Genomic DNA, 21,213 nt, shown 5'->3' on the forward strand with positions numbered 1-21,213 from the left:
AATTTATGAGTACCTCGCTAAATTCTACACACTCTGGTCTATAAGCTCTGCTGGTTATTTTTCATCAGAAGTGTTTGATGAAAATGTTAAGAGGTGGTACAAAAATAGGGTATCATTTATCCTTAACCCTTTGAGATCCAAAAATTTCATTATATGGGAAGGAGTATAACTTCGTTAAGCAGATTTTCAAAAAAAAAATTGAGGTTTACTCAAAATTTCATTTTGGAATTTGAGGAAATGCTCAAAATAGACATTTTTTTCTATCCCAATTTACAAAATAGTTTTCGATGTGGGGATATGAAAGTTTTTCAAAAAGTTTTTCCAAGCAATGCTAACATAAAAATTAGAAAATTTTGAGTAATAGGTAAATTGCCTCAAAAAATATTGAAGTCAAAATTCGAAAATGTTGAGGGAAAAGTATAAAAAATGGTCTTCTGCACAAATTTTGACTATTACAAATGTGGGAGTGAAATAATTTTCAAATCACAAAAATATTTGGGGTGGGGATTTTTATTTGAAAAAACAATTATCTCGGAAATTAAGTTTCAATGTTGTTCTAAGGTCCATTATGAAAAATATCATTTTCTGTAAAACTTTTCAAGGTCCTCGAACAAATTGTAATTCCAAAACAAAAGCCCACGTTAGAAAACTTTTTATAAAGATCTCGGCTACAAGAGTTTGAAAACACGAGGTGAAAATTTATCAGGTTAAATGAAATTTTGATTTGGAACTTTTTTCAGTCGATCTTTTATTGTATGTTGAGGTGAGATCTACAGTAGGTTAGGTAGGTATCTCACTCAGACCCAAAATTCCAAAATGAAATTTGACTCAAGTGAGTGAGTTTCACATTATACTTAGATTCTTTGAACATTTATATCTTCAGCTATGCATGCAAATTTTTCAAAATATCTCATTTCTATAAAAAATGATATTTTTTTTCAAATGAAAATCCCCACCGTTCATCTTTTTATTTTTGACCAAAAATTTTTTGATTTGATAGGTAATTATGTCACTCCTACATTTGTGATTGTCACAACTTGTGCAGAAAATCATTTTTTATTTTTTCTCAAAATTTTATGTTGGCATTACCTGGAGAAACTTTTTGGAAAATTTTCGAATCCCTACATCGAAAAGGAAAAGCTTTCAAAAATCTGCTGGAGAGACCAGATCTGCTCAAAACGATTTGAACCCATTTCCAATCAATTCAAATGTTTAAAAATATAATAGAATTACGTCAATGTTCAGCTTTCTAGTACTATATCAAGTCGGTAAAATTTTGATTTTTTGAGGCAAATTTGTTTTTTTTTTGAATTTGCCAAAAATCAAAAAATGCACTTCAGTGCTTAAAACTTTGGCTAGATGATATCTGTGCATAGTACACTAGTTTCGTTCAAAAAATGTTGGCCCAGTTTGTGATATCTTTATAGAAAATTATTTTAAATGAGAGTACTGGAAATTGCAGTCAAAAAATCTAGGAAAATTACATTCTAAAAACGTTAAAGCTGTACACTTGAACCTTTCAAACCCTTTCCAGCAATTAAATAAAAAAAAATTGCGGTCAAATAATACCATTTCAAGCGCATGTGCCTGTAGAAAATACGACGAAACCCAAGTTATACTATGGCAGAAAAAACAATTACCATTATTTATGTGTTCTAATTACATTTTTCGGATATTTTTGGATAATTTTTTGAAAATTTTGGACCTGAGAAAAGCCATTGAAACTGTACCAAAATGCTAAGAAAATTAGTTACGAGTACTTCCCAGAAAAAATGATTTCCAAAGTTAAAGTTTTCCAATCAAATTTTCAGTCACTTTTTGGATAACTTTTTTTCCCTTCAATTTTGAGGCTACAAAATACCATTTCAACTTCGCTTATTGGAAATCCCACCCGATGACGTAAGATCCATGAGACTAGAAAAAAAAACCATTTCCGAGATGGAAACTTTCCCAATAGAATTTTTCATTTCAAAAAATTCTGCTTGAAAGTAACAAATGAACATCCCAAAACTTCAATTATGGTGTTCAAAAGTTGAATGTGGTCTCAAGGTGTTGACACAATTTGAATTTGGGCGAACGTTTTATTTTCTGGAAATTTCAACTTTCAGAAATTGGATTTGGAAAAATTTTGATTTGTTCTGATCATTGGATCTTTGATATTCAAAAATTTACAAAAGTCAAATAATGAACTTTTGCACTAAAAACTTTCACTGAATTTTTTCACAACAGTCTAAAATAAAATTCAACACTAATTAAATTGTAAACAGCCGATGGTGAACATCTTATAAAACATCTCACGTAACTACCTACAATAAAAACGACCGCATTGGTACGCATGCAACGTTGTCAAATAATGTGATCTCGGTTATAGCGCGAAACGCAACGCGCGATGTATACGACGACATGACCGCGGCGCTGCGAGTGAACATCCGACTCAACTACAAATGTATATCCGTAGACGTTTCACGCTAAAAACGAGATCATAGCTGAAACTTTGCACGGGGGTAGTAGGTGATCTCGTTATTAACGTGCGCTATCTAAAAAAAACCGAGATCACCAAAAATGAGTCGGTGATCTCGGTTTGCACTATGTATATATATTTTTGATCTCGGTTTGCACGCTTTTTACATATATATATATAAACCTTATATAAGGAAACCTGAATTTTCGGGAATGGTCGTATCGTGATCCCAGACCCTCAAAACGTAAAGAAAAGTCACTCCCCGACCCAACTTCCACCATCGCAACAAATACAGTACTCCACTTTTCTTAAGAAAAGTCGGTAAAAATTTAGGGGTCCATATTTATACCTATGCAAAAAATTGGCCAAGTTTATGAAAAATGAAAAAATCATGGTTCCATTTCGACACTTTGGACTTGTCTTCTTTGTTAATAACACTTTTCTCGACATTCTAAAAAATATTGAATCAGAATTAGGTAAAAAAATGTTGGGATCCATATTTATACCCATGCAAAAAATCCGCTCAGTTCATGAAAAATGAAAAAAATTATGAAAATCAGTTGAAGTACAGACAAATATGAAAGTATATTTTGAAAGTACACATTGTAAGCTACTTTACTGCGCTAATAATTTTTTTTTTCAAACTTTATTTGAAGTTGATGAATTACTGAATGAAAAACTTGTAAAATTTTCCATTGGCAAGAAAATAATGCGCAAAAAAAAACAATTGCTGATGAGAGACACCCAAGTTTGCATGAATCCGAAATAAGTACATGGATCATCGATACTACACTACTAGTATAATTTTTAGTACCCAGCATGACCGTAGCGCTAGTGGTTGTACACTAAACCATGGGGGGGGGGTCCATATTTGAATCGGTGGGTGCAGAAAGGGAACAAGTCCATTTTCGCACTTTTCAGGAATAACAAAAAACTGATTTATTTGAAAATCAAAAATTTTTGGTAAACATGCTTAAGGTCATTGAAAGAGGACCCCAAGACACAATTTTTAGCACTGTTTAGAAAAAAAAATATTCACGTGCGCCGGCGCTGTTGCTGCCTAAACAAATGGGACTTAGACCCTTTCTGCACCCAATCGACAAAATTTCTTTTGAAATTGCTCGAGCACGAATGGGGCTTGATTCTACATCTAAGTACATCATTTAGACTGCTATCTTGTTTAAATTGACCAAAAACCCCTTGAGTTCTAAGACTTTTTGCCGAAGTTGTTAATTTTTTCATCATTTTTCAGTTCAGAGATTAACTTAAATTTCAAAAAATGGTCTTCTCAAAAATGTTAGTTATGTTTCAAGGAATTTAAAAATTTTTACAAAAAAGTCATAAATGCGGATCCGCCCTTTTTCTGCGCCCAAATACCACTTTCCCGGCAGTTTTGCGGAAATCTGACATCACCAGTCAATCCGCCGAACTTTGAAACCCCTATATCCGTGAAAAAAAAAATTTCCAAAAATGTGACTTGTTCCCTTTCTGCACCCACCGATTCATTTGTACCTGGGTCCATAATTGTACCTTCTCCTCTACATATTTTTGAGAGCTTTTGCCCTAGTTTCGCTCGCGATATTTGCTCTTCTGTTTTCAAATGAAAACTTATCGTTTAAAATATTTAATAGGTAAATATTCGAAGTTTAAATCAGAAAAATAAACACTCCCCTCTCCCCTTGGAGGCGTAAAAAAACTTTTTTTTCACTTCTCAAATCATGAATTTTTGAAAGCTTTTGGTCTCGCTTTACTCGGGCTCGTTTGCTTTTCTTTTTCATGTTTGAATTTTTTTTTTTTAATCCATCATTCAAATTTTAAAATTTTGAAGCAAAATAGTAAACTTCTCATGAGTAACTCATCACACAAAAAAACGTAAGTTTTTATAGTACCTATATATATTTTTTTCAAATGTCGATGTCGTTCAAATTTTTCATTAATTTTTTTTTTGCATTTTCAAAAAATTTGGTATGTTGTTGAAAAAAGTTTTTTATTCAACCAATTTCATTCCATTGGCATGACCCTTAAAGGTACAAAAAAGACAAAAATTGAAATGATAAAATTATATTTTCGACACCCACTTGCTTGAAAAAAATCTTGAGATGTTTGACGACATTGGAAAAGCGAAAAATTGGATTATAAAATTTTTCTTCGCCCCCCTCCCCACTTCTTAAGAAATCCCAAGCGTTTAAAAAATGTATTGCTGAAGTTCTGCAATTATTCATTTTGAAATTTTGTTAGACACCGAAATAAGTTCGCTTAGTTTTAAGCATTTTATCGATTTTTGGTGAATTTTTTAAAATTCAAATTTGGTCCAAAAATGAGAAAAAACGTCAAAATTTCACAAAGTTGACCTAGAAAGCTAAAATTTGGGATATTGAAAATTTAAAAATTAGAAAAAAACAGTAGGATGGGCAATTTTCAATAAAGTGCATTTTTCGATTTTTAGTAAATGTTTGAAAATTGAATTCAGGCCAAAAATGAAAAAAATCGAAATTTCAAGTGCCAAAGTGTATTTTTCGACTTTTGGTGAATTTTAAAAATCAGATTAGGGCCAAAAATCGCCATTCGTAAAATTACCTACACAAGATAAAACCAACTGAAATCGCTGAAAAACGAAATAAGATTACGTTTTGCCTCATTTGTAAAGAAATAGGTCTCGAATATCGAATCTCATTAGTTTTCAGTTTTTTCAGAACTGAAATTGCCTCAACATACCTACCTAACGATCCAGCTGTATTTTTTCTGAAAAAATTCAAAGATATGGCTTACAAAACGGATGCGGGTTCTGCGCCAGGAGCAGCGCTCTTATTGATAGACAGACATTACCACGTCAACCCATAAGGTAACAAACGACTAGATTCTAAAGGGGACATCCTAAGGAACATTTTAAAGCAAATTTGTCGAAAAAAAAGATGGCCATACTAACAAAATGACGGCCATTTCGATTGACAGGTCAGCCAAAATCGCAGATTTTGCTTTCCAACATATGACTCGCACGAAATTTTTTCAACTGGACAAAGCTAAATTGAAAGAGCATGCAGAAATTCATCACCAGCCAAAATTTCAAATGCTGTAGGATATATTTTGATTTTTGGTGAATTTTTGAAAATCCAATTAAAGCCAAAAATGATTTAAAAAATCAAAATTTTACGAAATTGACCTAGAAAGCTGAAATTGGAGATGTTCCTTATTTTCGACCTGCTAAATCGATTGGAAACGGTTTCAAACCGTTTTGAGCAGTTCTGTAGCCTCCAGCATATTTTTGGTATTTGAAATTTCCACAAAATTATGCCAAATGTTGTTAGAAAGCCAAAATTTACTCTGCATTCTATATTTCAACACGCTTCAAGCCAACTTTAGATGGTTTCAGGTCGTTTTGGAGCCTCCAGCAACTTTTTAGAAATTTCAGCTTATCATGAAACGCCATAAAAGCGCATTCATAGTCGCAATTTCAAAAATGTGCCGGAGGCTCCAGCAATTTCCAAAAATCCGATGGAGGCTCCAAAACGAATTGAAACCATCTGAAGTTGACTTGAAGCGTGTTGAAATTAGAAAGCAGAGTAAATTTTAGCTTTCCAACTTCATTTTACATAGGTACAATTTTGTAGAAATGTCAAGTTCAACAAGTCTTTTGGAGGTTCCAGCAATTTCCAAAAACCTTTTGGAGGCTCCAGCGATTTCCAAAAAGCTGCTGGAGGTTCCAAAACGAATTGTAACAACCAATAGTCGACTTGATAGTGTGTTAATATTAGATTGTGGAGTAAATTTCGGTTTTCTAATTTCGTTTGGTAAAATTTGGTGGGCATTTCAAGTTTCAAAAGTCTGCTGGAGGCTCCAAGAATTTCCAAAAAGCCACTGGAGGCTCCAAAACGACTTAAAACAACCTGCAGTTGACTTAATAGCGTGTTGAAGTAGAATTCAGAATTAATTTTGTCTTTCCAGCTTCATTTGATGTACAATTTTATGAGAATTTCAGTTTTCAAAAGTCTGCTGGAGGCTCCAAAACGGATTTTAACAATCTGCAGTCGACATGACAGCGTGTTGACGTTGGATTGTAGAGTAATTTTTGTTTTTTTTTCAACTTGGTTTGGTAAAATTTTGTGGAAAATCAAATAAGTATGCTGGTTAAGTGGTTATGGATGAAATCAAGAAAGATCGCATGGAGGTTCCAGCACGACCATGAAATCGGGTGTTGATTCAGCTTCAGGACTAATTTTCATCTTCTTTAACAAAATAAAGATGTATTTTTTCAAAAAAAAAAAAAAAAAAAAACATCATTACACCACAATTTTTTTTCATTACTGAGCATTTTTGCAATATTCTGCTCAATTTTGATGACTTGGTAGACACCTTGAGAATTTTCAGGGACTGTAACCTTTTTTGGAATATTCTTTCAGTGTTTTCTATCGCAAAAACGAGCCATTCAGCATGTTTCAGCCTGCATGATAAAAATAGGCATATCTGTTTCAGATCTCTGACATAATAAATTTCACATTAAGGTAGGCTGTAATAGAATTTCGCAATTTTCTAGTTCATCGTGTTACATAAATCGATAGCACACATAAACAGATACAATAATGCATTATCGTACGCCAGCGGCGTAGGTAGGCGTTTAACTGACAGGCTTTAATATCGTACCAGAGGTACCACCATACACCTCTTATTCTTCATATCGTATAAGCATTTCCACCGAGCACGTAACATTTATAATACGAGATGACGCGAATTATCATCAAATGAACTTTGAAATTCGTTGGCAGCTTTCGTCGAGGTAGGGTATACTTTTAATAAATACACCTCGGTGGAGAAATTTCATCATCGTGTAGTCTCTCATGCTCGTACATATACAGTTTCACAAAATGTTAAATATATTCTCATTTTTCGTTACCGTTTCGTTTTCTTTTTTTCGACTGTATACTACGAGTACACAGTACACATAGATGTGTTGGTAGGTATTTATAGCATAAAGCTTGTATATTTCATACACACGTAGGTCGTAGGTAGCGAGAGGTAGGTTAGGTTAGGTTTATGTACTATATAGCGGATCTTTCGTCTTTAAACATTCGCCTTGCTGACAAGTACGATGCTATTTATTAAGCTGATACGTCTTAGCCTTCGTTCGAGTCGTTTTACTAGCTGTATGCTGGATGAGGATGATGACGGCGATGACGTTAAAAAAGTATACGTAATATTTATCGTACAACCCAGACGTATATTTGTGCGGGTGTTGTTGTTGCTGCTTCGTTTTTACTTTTTCCACCGAGTAAGTATGAAGGGATAGGGTATGGCGAATGTGTGTATAGAATAAGCTAAACACTAAACAGTTTAACGTGTATATACAAACATTGCCATCACCGCCACCATCAGCCCCATCGTCATCATCATTGCTCGTTGAATACACCATCGTCGTCTACAACGACCAAGCCCAAAGTTTACAATTTGTATATATCCTTTTATTCACGTCGTTATTATTCGGGTCAAGATTCATTTCGTAATGATAAGCTAGCTTTTTTTTCTCCTTTGTATCATTCTTCGTGTACCACAAATACAAATATTCTTTTTCAGCTGTGAAATTGGATTTTTTTTGTTTTGCTGGCGTATCGAATCGTACATTTCTGTTCCAGCGCGGCGTGGTTTCAACTGTTTGTGTATGTACGTGAGTAGGTCTAGGTATCTGCTGTGCTCATTTTAGTGCGCAGTAAATGTTCGTAAATAAACTTTTTTTTATGGAGGTTCTTATTGCAGTCATCGCTGGATAATAATCTCGTATATACCGATCATAATAATTTATGGTATTTTCGAGTCGTATATAATCAATTCGATGCTGGCGACTTCATCCAATAATCTAAAAAGCGATGTGTTTCTAAAGCATTGAAATCTAATTACTCTGTTTTTCAAGCGTGTTGAATTTTTTTTTTAAATTTCAGTCTGGGCAAGGTGCTCTTTGGTTCTCTTCAGATTTTTGTGCTTCTGATTAATACAGTGAGTCATTACATTCAAAATCACCGGAGTTTTACACGATGGGTATTTGATTTTTTAAAAAAATCAGATCATGTGTAGAAGTCATCAAACGATGACAAATGACGCGAACTGGACATTTTTTTGATTTTTTTGGCGGAGCTATGGGGCTTCTCCCTGCGAGGGCACAGGTTGTTGTCGCTAGAGGTAGTCTCTAGGTAGTAGCTCGGATCATCAAGAGGAGCCAGTCCCCTAGGACAGATGAGAAGGCGAAGACAACACCAGGGGTATTCTGCATGTCCACATCGTGCGGGATGGTAACATGTTGCTGTTTGATGGACTCGGAATCGATAAACACGGCTAAAGCAGAATTCTCCAGTTGGTGGAACAACGGGGAGGAGTGGCAAGTTGAAGGCCAAGCCTCTACATAAATACAGATTACAAACAAGAATGCATAAGAGCTGCAGAACACCAACAACTCACTCGTTCCAGCCCCAGGGAAGCGCAAGAGCTTCAGAGTGAGAAGGCGAATACCAGAGCCTAAAAACTGGCAAATTCGGCTAAGGGAGTAAACCCCAACAGAAAATTATGGTGAAAGGCAACGGGAAACCAACACTATTACATTTCCCTAGAATTATATGGACATCAATTTAGCAATGGCCCTAAGTCTCCATCAGGCTGATCCTCATCCGCCAAGGCAGCCGGATAGGGTGCTAAGAATATGCGAAGTCAAAACTAGGTGGAACAACATCAACGTTGCATCCTGGAATGTAAGAACTTTGTATAAAATTGGAAGACTTGCTAATGTAATTACGGAGGCCAGGAGATTACAAATCGATGTATTAGGAATAAGGGAGACCCAATGGACTGGAAACAGTAGAAACTGGGCAGATCAAGACTATGGAATGATCTATGCTGGGAAAGACACACACAAACTAGGTGTGGGTATATTAATACATACCAGAATCAGTGATAAAATCAGTGCCATAATTCCGAAATCAGAGAGGATACTACATTGTGAGATTGGAGGTCAAGCCAAAACTGATAGTGATAATTCAAGTGTATGTGCCAACAGCAGAAAGCAGTACAGTGGAAATCAACAACTTCTACAATGACCTAGAAGAAGTGATGAGCTCCTTGAAAAAACAATGATGTTATATTTTTGATGGGAGACTTCAATGCCAAAGTTGGGAAGGATCATGGCAGCCAAGTTGCAGGGAGATACGCACTTGGAGAGCAGAATGATAGAGGTGAAATGCTTGTAGAGTTTGCTGAAAGACACAATCTAGTAATATGCAATACTGGGTTCAAACAGCATGAAACAAGATTATACATGTGGGTCAGTTGTGGAGATCGAGTCAGAAACCAGATAGACTACATACTTGTAAAAGAAAGATTCAGGAACACAGTGAAGAACTGTCACACATATCCTGGTGCTGACTGCAACACTGACTACAAACTATTGGCTGCAAAATGCTAGGTAGTCTTGAAGAGCCAGAAAAAGAGTAAAGAACAATACCAACAACTTGACATTGCAAAAATCAAATCAAAAGACGTGCAAAAGAAATTCTGAGAGGAACTGGAAAAGCAAAAGGAAGACAAATTGGAAGAAGAACAAAGTATTGAGGAAAAGTGACAAGCATGGAAGCGAAAGGTTGAAACAGCAGCAGAAAAGTCTATTCCATTCAAAGGAAGAAGAAAGCACAAATCATGGCTGATTCAAGAGATACTGGATCTGATGGAGGAACAAAGAAAAGCAAAAAGACCAAGTAGCAAATACATGGTTCTAAATAATCAGATCATGGGAATGTGCAGAATGGCCAAAAACAAGTGGTATGAGGAGAAGTGCCAAGAAATAGAAGAGCTGGAGAAAAGGCACAACTCTAGAGAAGTGCATACCAAAGTGAAGCAGATGATGGCCACCCACAGGAAAAGGAGAAGCGGAATAGCATATATGTGAGGAAAAGATGGAAAGTACTGTGTTAACAATCAAGAAATGGAAGAAGCCTGGATCAGCTACATACAAGAATTGTATGGAAATGATACACATCCGGCTCAAATGGAAGTTTCATCCACAGAGGAGGCACCACAAATTGAAATGTGGGAGCTGAGGAATGCTGTGAAGCGAGCCAGAAACCACAAAGCAGTGGGGGAAGATCTCATACCAGTAGACATGATTAAACATCTAACACCAGAGCATGAAAAGGAGCTGCTGAAGATAATAAACAAAATGTACAATGAAGGTACGCTGCCTATAAGGACTTCAAATTAGTAAATTTCATACCAATAACAAAACAGAATAGCTCACAAAAATGCTCTGAATATAGAACCATCACATTAAGGGTATTCTCTACCTCTGCGAAAAAGTTCAAAATATGAAGCCGATTTGTTTGTTATTTTCATCGTTCGTTCATAAGATTGCGTGTAATCGAGTGAACAAATTTAGTCGTACTTATGTCCCGCGACCCACTCCCATCTAAACTTCAGACTGGGATTTCTCCTCTGTGAATTTTTAAAATTCTTTCAATTTTTTTTCACCGATACTAATACTTTATCATTGAAAGCGAGGGTATGTAGCCATATTTTCTAATTTAGCTTTTCCAATGGAGATCTGAGCATCAGTAGTACCGCCATTCAATTCCCAATGATGGCCACAAAATGACATAAATCAAAAATATCCCAACATACCCTCGCTTTTGAATGTTTTCTGAGTAAAATAAACCAAACCCCAGGAAAATCCGTCCAATAGTTTTTGCACAATCCCTGGCCAAAGTTCGTAGTTTTCATCAATAATCACTACTGATAACAAGGGGTAGAGAATAGCCTTAATGTGCCACGCACTGGAGCTACTACTCTCCATCATAAATCCCAGAATTGAAAAGAACGCAATATGGCTTTGTAGCAAAAAAAGAGACGAGAGATGCCATTGCCCTGCTGAAAGTGATCATTCAAAGAGCACTGAATGCAAATAGGGAAATCATTGCTTGCTTCGTTGATTATGAGAAAGCATTTGATTGTGTCAACCATGAGAAGATGTTGGAGATCCTGAAAAAATACAATATTGATGACAAAGACCTGCAAATAATCAAGAACCTATACTGGGAGCAAAGTGCTAACATCAAGATTGGAACTGAGTACTCGGAGAACGAACCGATGTGGAATAAAGAGAGGTGCGAGGCAAGGATGCCCCCTCTCACCCAGGTTGTTAAATGTGTACACAGAAGAAATAATGAGAGAAGTGTGATAGAACAAATGGGATTCAAGATCAATGGTAAGAGAATAAACAAATAAGTTGCGCAGATGACAAAGTGATCCTTGCTGGTACAGAAGCGCAGATGCAGAAGATGATTGACCAAATCAACAGTAGATGTAGAATAACATATCAAAAAATTGGTGGGGCATTTTTTTCATTTCCAAGAAAAAAAATTACAAATTTGGAACTCATTGCAAAAATATAATCAGAAACCTAAAAAAAAAATGAAAATTTTTGCATTTTTGAGATATTTTACCAATGCGTAGACGAACATGTGATAAAAAACCGCTTCCCCCAACATCTAAATGCGACACTTTGACACTCGAATGGAAAAACACCCGCCAAAAAAGTCAACGCTACCTCAATCCAACATAGCTGGATATCCAAGGTTACCTACACTTCGTTTTTACATTATTCAACGCATCGTTTGTCTTCATCATACAAAATTAATAATTAACATCGCATTACGATTGTATTAGGAGAATAATCGTTTTCCAAACCTCAACCCAAAGCTACCTAACGTAAGCTGCGACTATTTCACGCAATCGAATCGTATCGTCAACGTCGTCGTCGTTTAATTAATAATCGTTGGGTTCTCGCGATTGATTTTCATAATTGTACTATGAAAAATCCGAGTCTATAAACAGTGAACACCCAAGTTACACCCATTCAACAAACACAAACACGCTTATCAACATTAAGAATAGTTTCACGAGGTAATTTTTCTCAACCTATGTACGCAGTTCAACACAGCAGGTTGCTTTGTAAGTAGAATCAACTGCTGCTCCTAAACTAAAACTACACGTTCCTTCGTGTAAATTGCCACCGAAGCTGCGCTGCTGACAGATTTATACAGAATTCAAATCGAGTTACGCAATTAATTTATTTTGTTAATCTCTTCTTACCAATGTCGGGGTTTGATGTTGGAACATTTCTCATCGGTTACAAAATTTACGAATTGTTAACTTGGTTCGGATAATTCGCTTCTTCGCTGTGCTCCTCACCCTTAACTCTTTCTCTTCCTGTTGCTTAGTACTTACAATTCAGCCATATTGTAGGTACAAATACAACATGGCTGACATGAGCATTCTTCTGTTAACAATACCTACCCCCTTTTGCACTTTCTGTCCCTTTTTTCAATTCTTATGTAGTATGACTGAGTAATGAAAAATGTACCAACTTCCTCCAGAAATTTCAAATCACTCACAACTCTTTTTCTGACCCACCCCAATGGATACCCTGGCAGGGTAATTTGAACCTCCCTCTGAAAGTTCAGCCGTTTAGTTCCCTCGTTTGCCTTTTTTGCCTTAGAACAAGGATAAATTAAAACCCAGGAAATTATGCGTACGATATCGTAATCGTTGAAAAAACTCCCACCCTCTAAAAGTCCCGCAACTCACCACCACAGGAAAAAATCTCGAGCTCGGACGAGTGAAAAATCAGATTCACAATAAATTCCATTGCTCGTCTAGTAAAAAGTCGCCGAGCCGAGCTCAGTGAACGGATACGCGACGACGACATTCGGCAAGATTAGCAATCCGCTATGAGGATTGTTTGAACAACGATGCTAGACTGCACTTACATCTAAAACCTTTTATTAGTTTAAATCCAAGCCAAGGATTATCTCGCGCATCGTCGATTTTATCTTGCACTATACGTACTACGTAGTAGTATACGTAGATGTACGTACGGGCTCTGGTTGAGCATTTTTTTCAGCATCCAGTCCCCTTCCTTCCTCCACAAGAGCTCGACTCTCTGTCTAATGCAAAGGACAATAATCGAGAATTGAAAAAAAAAATATACATAGTTTTTCGTATAGTACCACGAACGAGAGTATCTTTTGCCTCCACTCACTCTACCTACCTATATAGTCATCTCGTGCATGCTACGCTTACAACGTGGTACGGTTATGATATCATTTACATATCAACGTTTTCTCATTTAGATAATGTCTACACGGCAGATATTCGTCGGAAAACAATTTTTTACGCCAGTGAATTCAAATGAGAAACAATTGTTCAAAGTATTGAATTAATTAAGTTATTCTTCGCCGCACCATCTACCATATCGTCGACGTTCCTCAGTCGCCAAACTTTTATAACGAGACAGAGTGAGACAGAGAGGGGATGCGGAGGCAGAACACAAAATTGTACACGCGTACCAGCGTCGAATGCTCTCTTGCGATGCTACTTTTATTATACACAATGTACCAAACATAACAAAAAGAGCGCCGCGTACAATGGCAAAGAGATATAAGTTGTATACGTTGTCAGTTACAGAGATGAAAATCTGGTTATGGAAATGTAAGTACGTACATATTTACATTCATCTTCGTAATGTGTTCGCGAATTCGAGTCTCTCTCGTACCCCTCGCACTTCGCAGCCCTCTCTATAAACAAACGTTTACAAATACACGGATAGACTACACGCTACCGCGTAATGTACATAAACGAGCAGCAACAGCAGCAGCCTAAGGCGCAACCGATCTTCAAACAAATTTCAATTTTCGTCAAAATCAATCCAATCGCGAATCTAGAGGAAAAAAAATTTTCCGACACTGGATTCGTAATTCGTATGGTATGTAGAAGGTTGTTTTTTTTTTTCATTCAAAAGCTAGCTAGCTAGGTATGCAGGTAGGTAGACGAGGTCAACGTAGAAATGCTTTCATGGCGTAGATTTAATTAAATTCGGGTTCCGCCACTTTGAATTGTTCTCGAGCAGTCGAGATGCTGCGTGCGGAATTTCGCCACCCGTATTGCTTTAAAACTATACACTGGGTAATGAGAATCTAATTATTCCGTTCGTGACTGCAGCAGTCTAGCTGCTGGTGAGCTAGCTCGACTTGAAATTATTAGTTTTGGCTCGCTTGCTCAAGACCAATTCCGACGACGACGTTGAAGAAATACCGTACCATTCTCTATCTCGCTTTGCTCTCTTTGTCTTACACTTCTTTGATGTAAATTTGCTTCACTTGTGTGTTTACACTTTGAACAGTACCGATCAATTCGCGTCTTTGTTTACGGTACCTTTATTTACGTCTCGACGCGGTACTGACGATGTTGGGGCCATTGCTTTCGACTTTTTTTTTACCCGGCAGTATAGCTTATAATAATGGGTCAAAATTGTATCTGATGGCTTACTAAATTGCAAGAGAAGCTTTTCTTTCCAACTCTCCGCCTCGAATTCGAAGAAGTTTTGAATTTTGAATGTTTGGAATAGTTAAATTCAAAATTTCAGCTTCCCAAGTGCATTTCTAAATTTTTGGTAAGTTTTTAAAGTGCCAAAATTACCCAAAATTGGCGGGGAGAAAAAAAATTTCTGCGAAATTGAGGCATAATTGAATTTGAAAAACTGGAATTTCGTTTGCAAGCCAACATGAAATTTAAATCCATTTTTAGCGAATTCCGCCTGTTTTAGACAGGGATTGGGGTCCGAACCCAATCTTGATCTCTGACCTGGAAAGATTCCGATTATTTTCAATGAACCTGAACTGAAACAGAACTCGATCCCTTGAACCGGGAACCCCGATACTGACTGTTATTCGAGATCTTTCCGGTTCAACTTCCTTCGCCACCCCCCCCACCCAGGGTCTCTTAAAAAATAAATTCAAAGGAGTCAAAAAAACATCAGATTCTAGGAAAAAAGCGGAACTTTGGGACAATTTGAAAAAAATTACTTTCTGAACTTTTTTCAAAAAAGTGAAAATTTGAAGCAGTTTTTAGCAAAAAAAGAGATTTTTTGGCAAGGATTTATGCTGTTTTTAACGGAAATGAACATTTTGTTAATTTTAGAAAAAGATGGGTCCTCTTTTTTTCACTAAAAATTGTCAGGTTTTTTTCATCAAAGATTGCCGCATTTTTTCATTGCTGATTGGTACTTTTTTCACTAAAAATTGTTTCATGTTTCTCACTGAAAATAGTTTCAATTCTTTTACTGAAATTTAGTAAAATTCTGTCACTGAAAATTGTTTCAATTTTTTCACTGAAAATGGTTTTAGTTTTTCGCTGGAAATGCTTTCAATTTTTCACTGAAAATGGCTTCAATTTTCGCACCGAAAATGATGGTTTCAATTTTGCACTGGAAATGGTTTCCACTTTTCCACTGAAAATTGTTTCTACTTTTTTACTGAAATTATTGGTTTCAATTTCATCACTGAAAATTGTTTCAATTTCATCACTGAAAATTGTTTCAATTTCATCTTTGGAAATTGTGTTGCAATTTCATCACTGAAAATTGTGTTGCAATTTCATCACTGAAAATTGAGTTGCAATTTCATCACTAAATTTTTTTTCAATTTCATCGCTGAAAATTGTTCCAATTTCACCGCTGAAAATTGTGTTGCAATTTCATCACTGAAAATTGTGTTGCAATTTCATCACTAATTTTTTTTTCAATTTCATCACTGAAAATTGTTTCAATTTCATCACTGAAAATTGTGTTGCAATTTCATCACTAATTTTTTTTCAATTTCATCACTGAAAATTGTTTCAATTTCATCACTGAAAATTGTTTCAATTTCATCACTGAAAATTGTTTCAATTTCATCACTGAAAATTGTTTCAATTTCATCACTGAAAATTGTTTCAATTTCATCACTGAAAATTGTTTCAATTTCATCACTGAAAATTGTTCCAATTTCATCACTGAAAATTGTTTCAATTTCATCACTGAACATTGTTCCAATTTCATCACTGAAAATTGTTTTAATTACATCACTGAAAATTGTTCCTAATTCAACACTGAAAATTGTTTCAATTTCATCACTGAACATTGTTCCAATTTCATCACTGAAAATTGTTTTAATTACATCACTGAAAATTGTTCCTAATTCAACACTGAAAATTGTTCCAATTTCATCACTAAAAAATGTTTCAATTTCATCACTGAAAATTGTTTCAATTTCATCACTGAAAATTGTTTCAATTTCATCACTGAAAATTGTTCCAATTTCATCACTGAAAATTGTTCCAATTTCATCACTGAAAATTGTTCCAATTTCATCACTGAAAATTGTTCCAATTTCATCACTGAAAATTGTTTTAATTTCATCACTGAAAATAGTTTCAGTTTTTCACTGAAAATAGTTTCGTGTTTCTTCACTGAAAATAATTTCATATCTTTCACTGAAAATAATTTCATATCTTTCACTAAAAATACTTATGTACTTTTAATTCTTTCACTGAATTTTTTAAAATTTTGTCACTGAAAGTGGTTTCAATTTTTCACTGAAAGTTATTTTAATTTTTCCGTTAAAAATGGTCACTTTTTTTCATTAATAACTATTGCATTTTTTCCATTAAGAATTGGCTCTTTTTCACGTCTTGAAATTTGTTTTGGGTACTAAAAAGTAACACCTTTTTTCTAAATCAAAAATTACCCATCTTCTTTTTTTTCAATAAAAATTGTCATATTTTTCTACTAAAAATTGCCATCTTTTTTTCTCTAAAAATAATGTCATTCAAAAATGCATGCATACCTATCGTAAGTCATCCTTGTGAGATTTGGAATTTTTTTGGACACTTTGAATTGGGCCACAGCTGTCCATTTCTCCAGTTTCAAAAAACTGTTTGATGTTTATTATCAAGAATGAATGACACATTTTTGAAAGCTTCTAGGCGCAAATTCTGACTCTTGTGAGGGTCATAAGGTGTGAAATTTTCTGTACGTTCATATTTTACCCTATTCGCGGCATTCTTTTGAAAGCAGCCGAAGAATTCGAAAATTCGCTATAGCATTTTCCCCGAAAATCCACTTGGAAGCTTCAGAACGGTTCAAAACCATCAACAATCGTCTCGAGGGTTTGAAAATATAGGGTAATTAATTACATTTTAGTTTTTTTCGTATACGCCTTCGTGAACAATAATGAATTTTTTCACGTAAATTTTGGATTTGAACCAGCATGCAGAAACGCCAAACGGATTTCAAAATATGAATCTAGAGGGTTTACAAAAACAGTAAACGCGAATTCACATTCATTGAATCCAATTTTCACCCCATTTATAGCATTTGGAGAGTGTGAAAAATCACCTGGAGTCCTCATAATGATTCGAAATCCGAACTTAAATGGTCAGAAAAGAGGTATTATAATTCAAAATGAGCCCTCAAATTGTCAAACCTTCGCCCAAAAATCGAAAAATAAATTTAATTTTTCAAAATTGTTGCTGGTATTTTACTTCAAAGTTCTCATTTAATTCTCTTTTGCCCAGTCCTGAAATTTTCGTGCCTGCTGGGATACCTCCCTTGTCAGTATGGACTATCGAACAAATTTCCTTATTTCTGATATTTTCAACAAGGAATCCCTTACAAGAAGAAAATACCTTAATGAAATTCCTTCAAGATATGGTGTGAGGGTGCGACGAACGCTCATTTTATATTCGTTATGATCAGCGAATACGCGTTTCGGCCAATTTCGCATATTATCGACAACATAATAATATTAATAATCGTAATCGTAATAATAATATACTCGTAGATTAAATTCGCCAAACCATGCGGGCAAGCATTTGTCGGAATATTGTTGTAATACGAAACACGAGGTTCTGGTTGTATAAAGCGACAACATCTTATATTCTACTTACTCGCGTATAACGAGCTGAATAAAATAATCATCCATAATACAGGCTCAACTACACTATTCAGCGGCAGTTTATCCGTGAAAAGGCTCGAATATTACGGAGATTAGGATATCTCGCTACGCTTGTTTCACCTATATACACGTTAGGTATCTCGCTGAGAGTAGGTATCGTGTATCTGCGGATACCCTTTAAAATGTGCGGCTCCCAGCTCGAATGAGGTGGTATAATATAAGGTGGTGGTATAATCTTGAACAACGTATTATAAATGGCTATCGGTTAATGTGTATAAAGGGTTTCGCAGAGTCGAGGGTGTGAATAAATGACACCGGTAAATTATTTACCTACCTTGCAGGGTTTATTTAAACACAAGCAAACAAGTTAACGTGTATCTAAAACGTGATTTTTAATATTATTTTTTTCATCTCTTGTTTTTGCAGCCTGATGATTGAAGATTGCTGAAAAACAACGAACCGAGTCGTCAACATGGTACCAATTGATCGACTAGCTGTCTGGGTCGTGATGATATCGATTCTAGGTAAGCTAAGCTTTTAATTCGGGAATATTTTATTAGTTTTGTACAAATATTGTATGTATGTATTTTGTGAACTCGTATTTTGTGTACTTTGCAAAACATTCGACTTGTAAAAAGCAAACACGAACGCGAGCTTTTTCCACATCCCCAGCGAATATTTAGGAGTTATTTTTATCGAGTCTGCGACCGCGGACTATTCCTGTGTGACGATTATTGTTGTTGGTAAATATGTATCAATTTTCCGATATTTTCAACGAACGCGACGCGGTTATCTTTGATCTACAATTGGATTTTTTCGAGCGGCGTTTACCTTATACCATTGTTTAATTTTTTTTTACCGCCAGGATACCATACCTAAATGTGTGGGTAATTTGATATCTTTCTGTTCCATCTATCGGTGTTGTCGGTGTGTTTACCTGCGAGAAGCTTTAGAAACCTAATAACTGTGTGGTTATTTTTTGTTCTCTAAACCGTTTTGTTGGCATTTGTATGAAGAATTACTATTTTTTCCCCAAGTTGTGAAAATGGGTTCGAAAATTTTTTTGAGGAAATAATTTGCACAATAGTTGGTCTATCCTTTTCATTAGCTGGTTTACTTTGCTAAAAAACTGTATGTTTCATTAAAAAGTATAAAAATCTTCCTTGACGCAGATTTTTAAAATTTGAATTTTTCAAAAATTCACCAAAAATCAAAAAAAGAACCCAAGTCCGTGAAAGAGCTCTTCAGAACAAGATGGTGAAATCCTCACTCTCTCTCATTTTGATGAAATTCACCAAAATGTTAATTTTGATGTAAAACCACACCCATTTTTTTTGAGTTGACTGGGCCTCCCACCTCCACTCCAGAAATGCGGTCATACGTGCTTAAAATTCAATGTTTTCTCTCTGCTCTACAAATTTTGAAACTTTTACAGAAAACAATCTCCTATTTTTTTCAAAAAATTTCATATTTGTCGATTTGGGGGGGGGGGGTAGTCGGGAGCCCACATAAGGATTTATATTGCACCTACACCCCCTTCAATCTTCTGGCACAGCTTTTTTCTTGAAGGGGGAGTCCTAAGGAACATTACTAGCCCTTGTACCCAAAAAAAAGTGGCCCTACTTACAAAATGGCGGCCATTTTGATTGACAGGTCAGCCGAAATCGCAGATTTTGGGTTCCAACATGGACTTGCACGAACCTTATGAAGGTAGATCGAAAGATCAGGCAAAAATTTATCACCTGTCAAAATTTCAAGTGTTAAAGTGCCTTTTTCGATTTTTGGTGAATTTTTAAAAATCAAATTTGAGCCAAAAATGAGGGGAAAAAATCAAAATTTTACCAAATTGTTACAGAAAGCTGAAATTTGGGATATACCCTATTTTCGACATGCCAAATCGCTTGGAAACTATTTCAAACCGCTTTGAGCAGTTCTGGAGCCTCCAGCAGATTTTTGAAAACTCGAAATTCCCACAAAATTTCATCAAATGGAGATGGAAAACCGAAATTTACTCTACGAACTAATTTCAATACACCACGAAGTCAACTGCAGGTGGATTTCAAGTCGTTTTGGAGTCTCCATCGACTTTTTGAAAATTACTGGAGCCTCCAGTAGATTTCTGAAACTTGAAATTTCCCCAAAATTTCATCAAACTCAGATAGAGAGTCGAAATTCATTCTGCAAACTAATTTCAATACGCTATGAAGTTGACTGCTGGTGGATTTCAAATCGTTTTGGAGCCTCCAGCGACTTTTTGAAAGGTTGTATGGCGTTTTTTTGTAAAATTGAAATTTCCTAAAAGCAGCTGGAAGCTTTAAAACCATTTGAAACCACCATGTAGTCTGCGAAGTTAATTTCAGCTTGCCAACTCCATTTGATAAATTAATGTTGCGGGAATTTCAAGTTTCAAAAATCTACTGGAGGCTTCAGGAATTTTCAAAAAAGTCGCTGGAGGCTCCAAAACGATTTGAAATTCACCTGCAGTACTTCGTAGCGTATTGAATTTAGTTTTTAGAATACATTTTAGCTTTACAACTCCATTTTGATGGAATTTTGTGGGAATTTCGAGTTTCAAAAATCTGCTGGAGGCTCCAGAACTGCTCAAAACGCTCCAGAACTGCTCAAAACGTGTTGAAACAGTTTCTAATCGATTTGGCATGTCGAAAATAGGGTATTATCCCAAATTTCAGCTTTCTGTAACAATTTGGTAAAATTTTGATTTTTTCCCTCATTTTTGGCTCAAATTTGATTTTTAAAAATTCACCAAAAATCGAAAAAAGCTCTTTAGCACTTGAAATTTTGACAGGTGATAAATTTTTGCCTAATCTTTCGATCTACCTTCGTAAGGTTTGAAAAATTTCGTGCAAGTCCCATGTTGGAACGCAAAATCTTCGATTTCGGCTGACCTGTCAATCAAAATGGCCGCCATTTTGTAAGTAGGGCTACTTTTTTTCT

General features: G+C 35.6%; 1 protein-coding gene across 1 annotated transcript in view; it reads left to right on the plus strand.

Annotated features, from left to right (window-relative positions):
• LOC135848027 (uncharacterized) overlaps nucleotides 1–21,213 on the plus strand; it is a 623,146-nt gene that overhangs the window by 24,332 nt on the left and 577,601 nt on the right. The window contains exon 2 of the mRNA XM_065367799.1: nucleotides 18,685–18,782. Within this exon, the coding sequence (XP_065223871.1) occupies nucleotides 18,731–18,782 (52 nt within the window). The 5' untranslated portion in view covers nucleotides 18,685–18,730. The remainder of the gene's footprint in view (nucleotides 1–18,684; nucleotides 18,783–21,213) is intronic.

Source organism: Planococcus citri, chromosome 5 (assembly GCF_950023065.1).
Source record: "Planococcus citri chromosome 5, ihPlaCitr1.1, whole genome shotgun sequence".
Taxonomy (NCBI): domain Eukaryota; kingdom Metazoa; phylum Arthropoda; class Insecta; order Hemiptera; family Pseudococcidae; genus Planococcus; species Planococcus citri.